Below are 16,515 nucleotides of genomic sequence, written 5' to 3'. Positions count from 1 at the left end.
GCTCAACAGGACGGTGAAGTCAGCTGCACGGCGTGGGACGCCCTCCGATCACAACCACACCCGGCTACAGAGCCACTCCGAGCACCAGTCGGCAAAGGGCAGATTCCCTCTTGAGGGAGCGGCCGATGGAGTCACTGCCTTCAGAAGCCCTGAATCATCCAAATATTGTTTTGCACAGTGTTTGCATGACGGAGTGCAGTTTTTTTTTTTTGCTTTCCTAATATGGTGAAGCGTGTGCGGCTTCAGATTGAATGAAATAAAAGGAAGGATGAAGCCGGAGCAGCTCAAGGCACCAAAACATCCCGATATCATGTTCATTTGTTCACCTAACATGGATTAAAAGATGGCCGCTTCGCTCAAAAGGTCAAACACGACTTAAATCAGAACGAACCCCCCCCCCCCCCCCCCTCCCCGATTGTCCACAAGCTGAAGTCCAGTCCAGAGCAACAAGGGGGAGGTTATTCATTCTCTATTCAAAGGAAGGTTGAGAACTTTTCTGTACGAGTCAAACTGAGGAAACTTTCCTTTGACGCTCACAGTAAGGTTGTAGGAAGTAGTGAGGGGGGGGGGGGGGGGGGGGCTGGTCCAACAATGTGATGCTGTTCCAGTCATTCAGCCACTGAATCAGTGAATCAGACTCGTCCCTCCTGACTGTCTGATCAAAGCCCTTTCAGTGAGTTCATTTATGTTTCAGCTGAAATCTGGCAACCTTTGAAACACTCAATTCATCGCTTCCGTCCAGTTTCTTTTTCTAATTCCAAGTTGAATATTTGGGATTTGAAAATGTAAAGATGTCAGGAAACTTACTATAATGACCTGTGTTGATATTTTAAAAGATTTATTTTAAAAAAAGCTGAAAAAACAACAGCATAGCATTAAAGCTGACAATAATCGTGAGTTGCCTGAGCCCAACATAAATGACAGAAAACGATACGTGATCAATATTTAGATGCGTCTATCCATAATAACTGCGTCTATATGAAGCATCGATGAAGCCTGGGAGGATTCTCTGGACTCATCCACACATTGATCCACTTCGGATCCGTCTCTGGCTTTAAAGGGTGAGCGGAGGGGTGCCTGTCTGCGCTATTTACGCCCCTGCGGCAGCAATAACCGTAGCCTGGAGGTATGCATCATTCACGGACAGCTGAGATCTCAAACACACCGGCTGTTTACGTGTCATAAATACCCGCCGGCGTCATCCTAAAGCTGTTTTTATTATTATTAGGGGATAAAAACCATATCAAGAAATCACCGTCACGCAGCCAAGGTGGGAAAGTTTCGCGATCACAGCACTCAGGTAAAAAAATATAATAATATATTTTACGTTCTTTTTTTCTATTTCCGTTTCACTTACTTTGTACTTCATCTTGCAGCTCGTCTCCGTGACTCCGGTCAAATGAGAATATATATCCGCTTTCTCGCATCAACCTGCGCTCGTCCGAACGGGCTGCGTGTCCGTGGGGTCAGCGGGCCGTGGAAACGCGTGCGGGGCAGCCGAACGCGTCCTCTCCTCTGCTGCTCTGCTTCAGCCCGCTCTAGTCTCTCCACCACGTCCACGGAGGAACAGCTGATTTGCATGAGCAGCCGCTGATTGGACGGCAGAAGCGTTCTTGATCCCGCCCCCTCCTCGCTCCGATTGGTCGCTGCGTCAACGATGAAATCTGCGTTTAAATCTAATCAAATCTTAATATTACTAAAGGGGCGTAAATATCTGGAGGGTATTAACATAAATCATTAATGTTTATAATTATATTAATTATTTTAGAATGGTGTTGTATCACATTCACAAGTTAAAATCCAACACTCGAAAGTCCCACATTTATACAGTATTTAAACTTTTCACTACAAACTCATATTTTAAAAAGCTCACAAAACCTTGTTTTTATATATAATACATCTGTTTTTGGTTATTGTATTATTATTAATATTATTATTTTACACAATTATTGTTTAAAATATAATGCGATTCCTCACATGGGACTGTTAATTATTCTCAAGTATTCCTCTAAAGCTATACTGTTGTGACTCCATGCCAATGATATTTACATATAATCACTGAATCAGTTTAATGCTGCCTCTATGGAAGTACACAGCATTATACATTTAGCTTCAGGACTTCTTGAGCCCCAGGAATGCTCATCCAAAATGTCAATTTTAAATGAGATGGTAAATTTAGGATAAAAGCAGAAACAGAAATGTGCTAACTCATCATCATTTATTTACATTTTAACTTATTATATATGAAAAATAAATATCTACTCGTTCAGTAACGTCTTAGGATGCCAACAGTGAGGCTGTTTATTCAGCATGACCTACAGTTTTCTCATCTAAAAAATAATTACTTTATATTTTACAGAAAGCGTAATTTTGGACACATATTTAGTTTATAACAGGATGCTGCATGGGAGATAAGGGTTTAAATACTTGGAAATATTATGTAGCACCATTTGAAAATATAAAACGAGAGATGGGTGCAATTTGAGAGCAGGAAACTCAGATTTCAACCAATATGGGCAAAAGCTTCATCACACAAAGCCTTTCTGACATTTAGGTGTTTAGGTACAAACACAATATGTGACCTCAGAGAGCTCCTCTGAATTCTGCACCGAGATGAGCTGCACCAGGGCGATACAGAGCGTCAGTGTGATGAGCCGGGAATGAAAAGGAGGTAAAAAAAAAAAAAAATAGAGCAATAAACCTATTAAAACCAACAACCTCCCAAAGCTATTAAAGTGCAAAGCGTAGCAGTGCCTACAGGCTTTAATCTGCTTTTAATTCACTGTGCTGTTTTCTTTTTCTCTTCATGATGTCGCTCCCTCATTTGCATGCACACGTTTTAGTGTGGCGTATGTGTGACAGCCCGTCTGTTGAAATGACAACCGAAATGTAAAAGTGTGCAAAATGTAAAACAGTAATGTCCAATCTAAAAGCGGCTGCACTCGATATACTTCTGCTGCTCCATTTTTCTGTATGGCTTCATAAATCAGGAAGTCCTGTAGGCGATGTCCTGTTTTTCTCAGACATATTGAAACCCAGATTGTGAAAGAAGTGAGATTACGAGGCACGGCGCTTCACAAATTACAAGCTCAACCTCTGAACCCATCCTTCTTGGTCCCGAGTAAAAGGAGTTTCTCAGGTCGGAAAATAATGGCCGCAGATTACGATTTTGTCGGCTCCATCAATGAGCTCGCGTGTTATCTGGGGCTAGCCGAATACATTTGGGACAGAACAAAAAAATGCATAAGAATGTCTTAGAATGAAGTTCAATAAACACAAATCAGTTTGCAACAAAGCCCCAGAGAAATACCCGCAACAAAAACATGCATTCTACCTTTCCCCGACGACCTAAAAGGTGTTTGCTGCTCCTTTTTCCGTCCTCGTCTTCCTCGTCTCACAATGTTGGGGCCTTCGTTCCCCATCAACGCAGCTAGAGCGTGCCGATGAAGAGAATCATGTCTGACAAACAGAACCCAAACTGTGAGTTATTATTTCTCACATTTGGCTGCGAGGCCTGCAGGCCGGCCTGTTTGCTATTGGGACTATTTACTCTAAACAGACTGACGTCTCCTGTAATTAGCTTCTCGAGCTTTTCCGGATGCTCTAATCTGTGTCAGCTCATTCATTACAATCACAGGGACCCCTTCGGCCCTCATTGCCACCCCCCCCCCCCCCCCCGGACACTCATATCCTCACATGAATGCCACTCAAAGTACTTGTTTGTGAAATATACATGCCCAGCTGGAGCCCATTCTCTGTACCACAAGTGGGAACTGAGTGTGTGTGTGTGTGTGTGTGTGTGTGTGGGGGGGGGGGGGGGTATTCTTCTCTGTGTATGTATGGGATGTGATTATGTCTGACTGTGAGCACCTGTTTCCTTTGACAAACACAACTCATTTTCCCATCTGTTTATATCAGCACTTTGGGGGAGACAAAAAGCCCAGCATAAGCCAGAAAGGCTGTTTATCCCGTCTCCACAGCTGCGTTGGGCTGGATGTCTCCTCTCTCTAGTGGCCCGCCATCGTGGGCTGGGTCCTGTAACGGCCTCACGGTGCCGAGCCGCCGCCGCCGCCGCCGCCCCGGTTCTATGTGGTCTCACGCTTCCTGCATCAGATGAGCACAAAAGGTTTTATTGGAGGAGAAGCCTTTGTGTCTCATCGTGGGATTTTAGGGCTCGGAAAGAGGCAGAGAGAGAGAAATGAGCCTCTCCCCACCTTTGATCTTTGATCTCCACCAGGTGTGTATAATGTTTGGGTTACATCAGCTGCCCTGCAGACCTGACCCCCCCCCCCCCGCCGGTTTAACAGAGGGTAGAGCAGCCATACATCTTCCCTAAGTGGAGGATCACAGGGAACTAAATGCCCTTTAGGTGGATGGACAGAAGCAGGAGGTGCCGTCCGCTGGTGAAACCCGACAACAGCTCCTCTGAGGAGGAAGCCGGGCGGAGGCTGCCCCTCCGTCCCGGCTCGGGCAGATTTACGGGCGCTCCATCCTCTACCAGGCTTCTTGTTTGTCACTTCCTCACAGCCTGCTGTAGACAGGAACACCCCCCCACCCCACACACACACTCTTCCCCGGTGTCTCCATCTTAGTGTCTTGAGACCTTGTAGGTTTTCTGGCCCAGCTGCAGAGAGGAATGCACAAAACACACAACAGAAGAGTGAGAAGGTCGAAGTCCGACACACAGTTGGGCTGATTTGCATTTCTTTTTTTTTTTATCATTCATTATTTCATGGAAATGGTTTTGTTTTGTTTTCACACGTTGATCTTTAACATTTGTGGCAACATGCTGGAGGTCGATGTATGATGCTGCTGCATGTGTCGGTATATTCTCTAGGAGGAAGACCATTATCCAGCTCATCCTGAAGACAGGAGGATGAAGCTAGAGCTTCCTTTAGTTCTCTCAAACTGGCTCTTTCCTCTGCATCGTCTTGATGCTAAGCTAGGCTAATTGGGCAGCGTACCACATGGTGTTTCCCAAGATGTTGATCAGATCAGATTTGACCAGTTTGTGATTTCTAGCTTCGACATAATGAACTCTGGTCGAACCCACATAATGATCCCAAACTAACATTGGTCTTTTCGCGCTGCCACATCTCCAGGTCTAAACGCCGCTCTCTCTCTCTCTCTCTCTCTCTCTCACACACACACATACACATTACGGGCAGTGTTTAGTGTTCTCAGTCACACTGCTCAAACATTACAGCAGATTGATTCCCTTCTGCATCATTAGCTGAATCAACCGCAGATCAGAGGAAACAGCCACACCACTATAGCTCTGTCGCCTTTAGCAACCGGCCCACGGCTCCGGCTGGACCCACCTCACCAACAGGCGGGGCTTTAGTTCACGTCTGATTGTCACAGTTGTATTTCAGTGGCCTGAATAGCCCCTTGTGCCTGGCTGAAGGCCCGGCTTTATTTGGTTGCGCTATAAAGTGATCCACAGTCACTGAAATACAAGACCATAAAACCTCTGTATCAGACTGGGATTGTGTTGCACACGCAAACATGCTGAAGTGTGTCCATGAATTACTTCTAACTGGACACGGAGGTCATGCTTTCAAATCCAGATTTCAATTTGCAGCCTGTTTCTTATCCCGCTTACTTGTTCATTCATAGTACACTGCCCGGGCACACCTTCCCCCCCCCCCCCCCGTGAGTCATTTGCCTGTGGATTGCTCTTGTATACTTCTGCAGCACAAACTGTTCATCATTCTGTCACCAGCTACTGCGGGATAATGCTTCAGTGTCAGGAGCAGTTTTAAAATTCAGACGACATAGAGATCCCTGCACACAGCAGAGAGGCGAAAACGCCTTCCTTGACTATGTGCATGGACACAACATGCAAAACGTGCACGTATGAAACAGAATGGAGCAACTTCAATCCAGTTATCGTTCAGTGTGCTATAAAGCTGATTTAGGACCATACTGTGCAGAAAACACAAGAATAAAGCTGATTTTATTCTTGGTTTTACTCTTAATAATGCGATGATCACTAACATGCTAATGTAGCGCTAATGCTAAATATTAATGGATGGGGAAGAAGAGCAGCAGTAACTCCAACTGGCTGCAACACAGAAGCAGTAAAGCCAAATACTAAAATCAAGGCTAATGCGTAAATAGACAAAACAAATCTAAAGCTATACGTAGCTAAAAGTAGAAAGCTATTTAAATATATGCAGAAGATGATGATGATGATGAATATATTTATTAGATAGAATGTTAGAGTACAAGTACAGTCACACAGTAGCATGTATTACAGTACAAGTACAGTCAAACATCCTGTCTAAGAGGAGCATTTCTAAAAAGCCCTTGCGGTCTTGTTTACACTGAAAATCCTTCGTACATAAATCAACGACATTTAACAATACCAATAAAATAAAAATAAATTACTCCACAGATGCAAAATAACAATAAATTAAAAAGACACATAATATGTACAACGTAGGTGGAAAAAAGAGGGGGGGGGGGGGGGGGATCTGGAGAGAGTTGTGATGACTCTCTCCGTTTCTGCCCCCCTGAAAGGAAACAGATAAATGATTAATCGAGCTGAGACGCAAAGGCGAGATTGGGCTGTACAAGCGTTTTGGCAAAGTATCACGCTAGCAACTCGGACCAAAAGCCTAGCAGCTTGCCACTAATGCGAGACGAATGCCGAGAAGACAAAATCAGTTTAAAATGTCTTCAAACTGGCGAGACAGACAAATGTTTGGGTGAAAAAAAGGCACAGAGAAGGGACATCGCTGGGGTTATGTTGCGTGAGCGTTGTGTAAAAAAGGAATTGCGATGAACTAGAGGTCATTCAGAGGGCAAAGCCTACTCCCGTGATGTGAAAACATTCTCCCCCAGTACCTCTTTTCACATGAAACCCTTCACAGAAAGAAATTCAACCGAAAGCAATACATCATCCTAACAAATCAATCAGAGCAGGGCAGGCGTTGCCATAGCAAAATTCATCAAAGAAAAAAAAAATCGATAAATCAATAAAGACAAATCCTGGATCCATACCATCATCCAAATAAGCCTTCTAATCTAATCACTTGTTTCCCTGCCCAGGCGCCACTTTCACAAAGCACTTCATTGAAATCCAATCACGGAACCTCCTCCAGCCGGAGCTGCCAACTTGGAGGAGGCCATAAAAAAGTCCCTCCCCGCTCGTGGCCGTATTATGGAGGCGATGGGCAAACAGACCTGAAGAATGCAAACCAGCCTTACTGAAAAAGAGGCCGTAAAAACAGTCGGGAACACGATTAACAGCGTTAAGAACGTCAATTTAAAAGCAATTCATCTGCTGCTGGCATTGATGGGGCGCTGGAGCTGCTCTGTCGGGGGCTGCGGGTCACGTCACACAGAAATGGGGTTTAGGATTTAGAGTCCTGCCTGTGATTTGAGGAAGATGATGGCTGATAATGTGCTGACACTCACACTTCCACTGTGGGACGCTTCTCCGCCTGCTTGAAGGCACGATAAGACCTCCTGTTGGCAAGGTGACAGACAGCCTATTGACCCCCTCTGGTCCATCTCTGATTGGAGTGTGTGTCTGTGTGTGTGTGTGTGTGTGTGTGTTTACTGCATGCAGTATGTGTTGCAGGAATGTGAACACTCGCAGCTTTAATCAGGCCACTGCTTCCACAGTGACTTAAACGCTTGTGAGAGTGGAATCAGCCTCTTAAAGATGAGCTTGAGGCGACAATGTGTGAATGTTTGTTGGCATGTATCGGCATTCAGAGAAGAGCTGCAACCAAACAGCGTTTCCTGCATCAGTTTGTCAGTTGCTTCTCGGATTAATCGATTGTATGAATAGTCCGTGTTTTTGAGCTAAAGTCAGGCCAGAAAGAAATCCAAGAATAAACTCCATTCATATTTATTATTTATTATTTGCTTCTGAATATTTTGGTGTGCATTTGTGCATTTATGACTGTGTTTGATTAAACACTTTGAGTTTCCACAACCAGGTTCCAAATGACCAAGTGACAACGTTTCTTCTGAACAGCTCAGCAAAAAAACTACTAAACTAGAAAATATTCTAATTAAATGGGGGGGAAAAAGAAAATAAAAATATCATATTTAAAAAGTGAAAGAAGCAAATGTTTTCTTTTTGCTTTAAAAAGGATGATTTATGATTAATTCTTGACTTCAGATGTCTGGACACACACACACACACACACACAACACACACACACACACACACACACACACACACACACTGAAAAATCAACACATTCTGACATTTTTCTCTTTGAAATCCTGCATTCAAACGAGTCCGTGTGGATCGGCTCGTGTTCGTGTTTCTTCTCTACAGTATAACCACATTATCGTGTACTTTTACTTTCCACTATGCTAATTTGTGCCGGATCTGTGTGACGGACCCAGAACAGTTGGACGACGACTTTCTGCAGCATTGAAACAAAGCGAGAAAAACATTGTGGTTTTGGCCTTGCTCTGCCGGTTATTTATGGAGGGGATCCATCCATCCTTTGTGCTCTGTGGGTTGAGACGATGCGGGTGGGAATTCTGGGAAGCGAAGGAGCTAAACGAGGCAACAACCCCCCCTCTAAACTTGTTGGTTTATGGTGAGGACAGCCAATGCCTCTGGCTTTTGGTACTCCAGAGAGTACTCCTACACACATACATACAAACACACACACACACACACACAGAGGGAAAAACAACAACAGCACGATTCTACAAGAGATTCCTGACCTTTGTCTGCACCTCAGGTTGTATTTTTCCACCTTCTTGTAGAAAGACAAACATGTTTCAGCCAGCCGACCTACTTTTAGCTCCTCCTGGAAGCATTGTAGACGCCAACCCTTTCTCCTTTGTGCTTTATTTGCCCCATGCATGCCCCCCCCGGTTCTCTTACCCGCACGTACACACGTGCTTTCTTTTCTTTATCCGCCGCCCAAACACAATCAAGAGAAAGCACAATCGCAACAGTGGAGTTGCGGAAGCACGTGAATACGCAGGAAGGAAAGTCGTTCATACAAAGCAAGCCATCCGTACGGAGGTCTTTCTGAGTGCGCTGGTCTGGATGGCGGCGGATGGGAAATACGGTTCTGGTTTCCTGCATACCCTGATGACTGTGATGAATGGGTGTAGTGTGGGTAGTTTCTAATGAACTCATAGCAGGGTGTAGTCTGGGCTGGTGGATTGCTCAACACCAAGTCTGGAGTGAAAAGCTAATCTAATTGTGGCTCCTGCGATCCGGGTCTGATTGCTTTCTGTTTGCCGTCGTCAAGACACGGAGCTCCGGCTGGGATCTGCGGCTGAACAAGTAAAGTGAGCGGTTGGGTTCACATCTGCCGCTGGTTGAGGGCGGCGGAGGCATGACGATCGTGAGACATGTTGCAATGTCTCGCAGCGATGATGCCGTTTCCTCACAGTGAAACGGAAACAAACAGGTTGCATCAGCAGGCTGCGGTAGAATCGGCACCGCCCTCTTGGCGACGCAACCAGGAAGTGTTAAAGTCTATGGCCATGCTCGGATCTCTGCCAAGCTGAGTGCTCAGGGGCACTTTGAGCTACTTGCTATAGCCAGCATGCTAACATGCTAACGATGATAATGCCGACATTCTAATGTGTAACACAGCGACCAACAAAAAGAGCATAAATACGATGGTACATGTCCTCAATAAATCCTTAGACTGATTGATTGATTGATTGATTGATTGATTGATTAATTGATTTAATCGGTTCCACCTTGAAAACAATGTCTGAAATGTGTCTTGAGAGAGACCTCTAGTCGATGCATGTTTGTAAGACTTTTACGATTGAGCCCATTGGCATGCTGGACAGCATTCCAAACTGATACTTGATAATCAATCGGAGATCGCAGTGACGAGGCGTCGACTTGAAGAATTGCATTTATGCAAAAAAAAATAATAGTTAAGATTAACACTTTTATTCATTCATTCATCTTCTTGACGACGAGTTGAGCAGAAATGACCTCGTCTAAGAGATCAGCCGCTTATCCCAACCCGTGTCGTGGGTGAGCCGATCCCGGATGACATCGGGTGGGAGGAGGGCTACATCCCAGACAAGTCGCCAGTTTGTCACAGCGCCACACAAAACACCCATTCACTCACATAGTCATGCCAACGGACAATTTAGAGTGTCCAAGTTACCCAGGTTTCATGGTTTTTGAAGTGGGAGGAGGCTGGAGAACCCAGAGAGAACCCACGCAGACACGGGGAGAACCGATGCATGCTCAGAAAGGAACTGCACCGAGGAACGTTCTTGCTGCGAGGCAACATCGCTCCGCACTGCAACACACATGCACAAACAACAGCCAAACGTGCGGTCAGCAGCTTGATCCGGTTCCAGCTCCGGGCCATCCGGAGCGGTTTCCTCCGAATGCCACTCGCCCACGGATTCAGTCGGAGTTAATCTGAATAAAAGCGGCCACACGTATCATAATTACACACAATCCTTCAGAAGAAATATATTTAGCTTGTGCAGAGGTCTTTCTCGGCTGTTTTATGCAGTAACGTAGCAAAAGCAAAAACAACAAAGCGGAAAGGTTTGAACTTTTTATTTTTTTTGATATAATCTGTTAGAAATAAGGCAAAACATAAAAACAAAAACAACAAATCAAACGATGGGTTCATGACGGTCCGGGGGGGGAGGCAATCAACAGTGGGGTGTGCAGCTCATCGCCAGGGGTAACCAATGTTGCCCAGGTTTCTGCAGCCACTCAGGACAGGAACATTCCCAGAAACATCTTCCATCTCGGATTAAAAAGCTGCGTTCAGATTTCCGAGCGACAGACACGGAGGAAGAGACAAAAACCTTCACAGCAGATGAAAAATCCATTTGCTGAAAAGAACGCGCACACGGCTCAAGCAGCCATTTGTTTTTGAGCTCAGGAACGTTAAGTGATGTTTGTGTTTGTCTTCCTCCGGCCCAGGGGGGGGACCCAGGGGGGGGGGGGGGGGGTCCGGCTCTCGGTTTTAATGTGGGTGAAAAATATGCCTCGTTGTAAATCCTTTATTCATATTCCAAGTCGTGGGAAATGGAGTTTTGGTTGAGTTATTCTTCCATGAAAAACAGTTTAGGGGAAATGTAAATCCCACTATTTGCTTGGCAGTTTTCACCTGGGGCTCAGCTGCTATAACATTCAGAGTCATTTCCTGAAGACAAGAAGGGGATGCAAACAGCGAATGCTTTGCATCTGAGCCATGCCTGTCTGCGTCTTTAACGACTGATGCTGAGGTTATTGCTCTGAACAGATTTCCCTGCTTAGCTGAAAATATGGGCTCCTCATCCACCACCACCACCACCACCACCACCACCACCACCACCCAGGGGGGGGGGGGGGGGGGGGGGGGCTGAACGAATCCCACCAGAAGCTGATCCCTGAACAGACTGATGGAATAAAATCCTGCTGCAAGAGCGTCCAGCTCCAGTCCGGATCTGAGACAACCGCCTTCAGGACGACTTCCCGCTGACGGACTGTCCTCCTCACACACACCAGCTGTGAGGAGGACAGCTGTTTGTGAGCACGGATGAAATGTCCAGAGGCGTGTTAGGGGGGGGTCAAATTTAAATAATCGCTATTTGCTGGGATGTGATTTGCAGTAAAACAAATTAAAATTCCTCCTTAATTGCAGACAAGCACAATCGTGTGTGAATGGACTTTTTACTCGTCCATGAGGACATGTGCATGTCCTCTGTTTTAGCAATATCTGAACGGCTGAAAGGACAAGTCCTTCATTACCCCCACCCAGTTCGGGTTCGCCTGGCAGGCTGGCAAACAGGAAGAGCCAAGGAAAATAAGCGGCAGCAACGTCCTTCCTGTTCTGAAACATGATCAGTGTTCGCATCTAATGGGCGACGATCCCCGTCAGAAGCCGGCAGCGGCCGTCTCTGATAGAAGCTAATAGTGAAACCGATCTTCTGCTGTGCTGCCGTTTCGTTTCGTTTCGTTTCGTTTCGTTTCGTTTCGTTTCGTTGTCATGGGGACTGGTGCTTCAGGGCCACCGCAACAAGGCTTTAGCAGTAATTTGAGGGACAGAACAAACGTCGCTTTGGTCGAAACGAGTTTGTTGGTTGCTTTTCCGGACACTTTAAGAGTTCTGTCTGCGACACCTTCCCATCTCATCTCATGAAGCTGGAGCTGGATGTGTCCCATTTAACACTGAGTCAATGAGGGATATGATGGGATGCTTCGAAACGCCTGTCAATCTCTGCTGCCTCTTCATTAGTTGGTACACAGATGAGTTGTTGGTTCATCAGCATATGCAGAAGAATGTACTGCTGGATTTGTAGCTTTAACATCGACACTATCAAAAATAATGGTGCGGTCTGGAGGACACCGTGAAACCCCATTTTGGAAGAGCGATGATTTGTTTACAACGGAAGTCGCTACGGCTTCTTCTTCTACTATTTCCGGTGTATTTGGTCAAACTGCGCGACTCAAAATAATGTATTCCGATCGAAAGTGTGACGCATGAACACGCAAATCCTAATCGGATCGGATTTTTAAGGTCCATGAACACGGTGCATCCGATCACAATTTTACTCTGAACTCTGATCGGATTAAAGAGATTTTGTCCATGTAAACTCACCTATTCTCTCACTCATCACTGCCTCCCAGTCGATGATTTAATTGAACTCGTGGACTTCAGGCTTTTGATATATTTTCTTTATCTGAACTCTAAAATGACCATAAGTCCTAATTTTTAGGCTCCGATCTACATTCAGACTGATGCTAATCGGCCTTTGTGCTGTTCCCGTCTTCCCTTTCCATTGGTTTTGTGTGACTGGAACTCAGTTCTATTTCACGCTAACAGCTCTGCTGAGGCGTGGTGCAGTAATACCGCCACACACACACACACACACACACACATACACCCTGCAGCTTCACAATAAACAATCTCCATTGAGCGATTTACACTGCACAGGATGTAGCTGATGCCGAACAAGGTTAGCCTTTCACTGTCCTGGTTTGTTTGCCATTGCCAGATCGCCAGTGAATGAAAACAAGCGCAACCTGAGCGCCTTTATCACCCAGCGCCATCCGATTGCTTAAGTGGATCTCAAAAGTAATCCGTAGGAGAAAGGGAGGGCGGTTGTAGAAACACTGAGTGCTATTCGGATGTGGCGTGCACCGAAACGCGAGATGAGCGGAACAATGAGTCTGCGTAGAGCCGTGGACACCGTAGAGCAGCATGACGTCGACGTCGAACAAAGGTTTGCTCGCCTTGTTCAAATCTTGATTGGATCTTCATTACAATCTGGAAGGCATTTTTTTTAAAGGGGGGGTTATGAGAATTGTTGTTGGGTGATGCAATCAGACCGCCCCGGCAGCAGGATCTGATGGACACAGGCGTGTGTGGACTAACTTTCTGGCTTCCAGCTGAGCAGGGAAGCATTAAAAGACGCTTTCCAACCTTCTGAATAGACTTTTTGTTCTTTGTCATCTGGGATTAATTTGTCTTCTTTGAAAAAGCTTTTGAGAAGATCTTTTTTTTTTTGGAAACCTTTTATAATTGTATCCCGATATTATCTCTTTCTCAAACACATGTAAAGCGCGACTGATGACTTCTTGGGTTGAGGTAGAAGAAAAGGAGTTACGCAGCTCTGCTTCCATCCGGGTTCGCAGAGACTTTGAAGCGAATAACTTTCATGGTGTTTTGATCTCAGGGACTTGAAAAGTGCAAGCGGGCACCGTGTGAGAAAGTATCTCCCTTCCTGCAGTCATCTCCGGCCTTGTCACGCAGGTAGAAGGAGAGGGGGGGCACCCGCCCTTATGGCAATGGCTCTACCATAAATCAGTCGACTTGTCTCGCTGTTCCTTTACACGACATTTTAGTGTCCTGAAAACCCGGAGAACACATAATTTCTCGTCCTGTTTAAACAGCATGGTGGTGCACTGGGTAGCGCTGTTGCCTCACAGGAAGATGGCTTCAAGTTCTCAATGTTCAAATATAATATTATTAGCATTAGCATTAATCTATGCATTTACTATATGCTGCAGCCATTCAACGTTTAGCTCATCAGCTCATGTACAGCTGGGTGGACTGCAGTATATTAACTTAGCATAGCATAGCTGCACTATAGTAAGCAAAGCTATTCAGTAAATGTTGTTGTGTAAAAGCTGCAGCTACACAAAGCGGTGTGTATCTGGAGCCGATCAGATTCAGCTGCCCTTGGTGTGTAGACATCAAAATAAAACGCCTGCTCGGCCCATTTCACCGGATCACATCCAGAGGCAGGCTTCACGCTGAGCACACAGAAGTGGGTCATGGCTTCTGCCCCCCCTCCAGCACAACAACCACCTCAAGCCTTTTCTACCACTGCTGCGTCGAGGTCAGAGCTCTGATGGATGCGGCGTCTTTGAAACCTATTCTCTACCTTGTCACAGAAAGGAGAAAAAAAAGGAAAGGAAAGATAAATATTGGTGAAGTTTTAACAGGAGGGTGCAGATGTGGAGGGATTCATTCCTGCTTCACTCCCTGCTGCTTTCACATCCGTCTGCAGAGCACAAGAACATCTTTGTTTCGCCGAGCTGTCGAGACGTCTCAGACATCACGTGCAAAATCTCACGCTTTGTTCTTCGTCTGGACTATTTACTCCGGCCTACCTTTAGATTTAGACTTCTCCCAATCTGCCTGTCGCACATGGTTATCGCATTTGTCATATTTCTTATCATTATTTTTTCTTTGTGTGTGTGTGTGTGTGTGTGTGTCAAACCAAGCTTGAAATTAATTTCTGTTCCACCAAGCAGAATGTTCATTCCATATTCTGGCAGAGATTCCTGCTCCTTTGTGTCGGAAGCGGTTGATTGACAGCAAGCACAAGTGAAACGTAATCAAGTGCACCGATAAGACAATGTAACTTTGGCACAATGGAGACAATGGAGGAAAAACCAAAATGCTTACGAATCAAGAAGGACTTTTGGAATTGTTTTCTTCCCGTTGGACAGAAATAACTGGCTGCAGCAATTATTTTCACTATCAGTTGACCTGCTGAAGATCTGGACTAGACGGGACCCCCCCCCCCCCACGCCCTGTGTTTAGTCTTTGCATTTAGTCAGACCAAATCTACAAGACAGAAATATTAGGGTTTTTAAACAAAGGGCTGCTGATTTACTTTCGTCCTTTTTGCAGCTTCACCTTGATTAGAAAGACATCAGAGAAAATCTCAAATACATTCCCAGCATTTCTGCTGCCTTTGTTGCTCGTCTGTCTGTCGGTGGAGTTTTAGGTGTGGCGCTCCCTCTTCGCCCCCCCCGGATCTCTGCCGATTCGTTCAGGTGGCTCAACAGCCGCTGCCAGAGTTTTAGCCCCCCCCCCCCCCATTTAACCTCACATAAACCTGCTTTTTGAGCCTGTTTCTTCAGACAAATAGACAACAACAATATCAGCGAAACCTCTGCCTGGATTCATCACCAAAAAATAACCAACAAAAACGCATGCACCTAAAGAGCTTCTGTCGGGGGGGGTAGCCCCTGGTTCCTGGTGCTCAGTCTTCATCCCAGGAGAGACCTGAGGTCGTCTGAATGGTAACAGCTTCAAGGTGCTTCTGCTGTAAATAGGGTTTAAAAGTTAAAACAATCCAGTGTTACTTTGTTTCAGTGTAAACTGCAGACAGACGCCCCCCCCCCGGCTCTGGTTCAGAGCCACGGCTTGACCTTGGCATTTAGATCGGATTGATTTAAGAGAAGTGCGTTTTGATGACTCTAGGGTTTAGAGTTAGAGACTTTGCGATGATAAAAAATAAATACAATAATTGCAGCTTAAACATGCCTGTTGTTGGTCCTGGCAGCGGAGCAGCGGAAAGAGGCTGCTGGTTTAAAGAGCAGAGAGCCTCACAAGTCATCGTTCGCCGGGTCAAAGTTAAGTCTCGGGTTTTTAACGGGGTGAATCAAATCTGGCGTCTGTTGTGGCTATAATGAGCATTATTCTGTAATCTGCTATATCCCATCTTAAACTACGGGGCTCTAAGGCATCCAAGGCATGTGCTGCGTTGTCACGATGTCTCTCTCTCCATCAGGGGCTGCCAGCCTTTGGTAGCTTGGCGCTGTTTTCACCCCCTTTTGTCACACAGGAGGGGCCCATATAAAATCCTTCTGTGAGTTGAATTAACAAGCTTGTTTCCCATGCACTCCGCCGGCCCCCCCCCAACCCACCAGCCACCCATTAGCAGGAAAAAGAAGCACCTAAAGAGGGAACCCAAGAGTCCTTATGGCCGTCCAGAATGACTTCATGCTGGAAACCGGTGTGCAGCATTTGAGGTGCTGTAGTAATCCATGGCATGGCGGCGTTCCTGGTGGTGGAATCAGTGTTTTTTATAGAGGGAAGGAATTAACATGCGGTTCCCTGCTGGGTAATTGAAGCTGCTGCATGGATATTTTTTTTAGTGGGTATTAAAAAAAATGCTTGTTTTCTGTGTGTTTTTGTTCATTTTATATGAAGTTACTAAAGAAATTCTGGTCGGACATGAAAACTGTGAGACGCTTCTAATGAAGACATTTCAACTAAAAGCTCAGAATAGGTTTGAGTGCAGTTT

The 16,515-nt window shown here is 45.6% G+C and overlaps 1 protein-coding gene across 1 annotated transcript in view; it reads right to left on the bottom strand.

Annotated features, from left to right (window-relative positions):
- The window catches only part of nedd9 (neural precursor cell expressed, developmentally down-regulated 9), a 22,976-nt gene extending 21,607 nt beyond the window's left edge, over positions 1-1,369 (bottom strand). The window contains exon 1 of the mRNA XM_068747133.1: positions 1,358-1,369. Coding sequence (XP_068603234.1) covers positions 1,358-1,369 — 12 coding nt within the window. The remainder of the gene's footprint in view (positions 1-1,357) is intronic.
- Between the last annotated feature and the right edge of the window lie 15,146 nt (positions 1,370-16,515).

This window comes from Brachionichthys hirsutus, chromosome 13, assembly GCF_040956055.1.
Source record: "Brachionichthys hirsutus isolate HB-005 chromosome 13, CSIRO-AGI_Bhir_v1, whole genome shotgun sequence".
Classification (NCBI taxonomy): domain Eukaryota; kingdom Metazoa; phylum Chordata; class Actinopteri; order Lophiiformes; family Brachionichthyidae; genus Brachionichthys; species Brachionichthys hirsutus.
The sequence above is the reverse complement of the archived record's forward strand: the minus strand, read 5'-3'. Positions and strand labels throughout refer to the sequence as shown.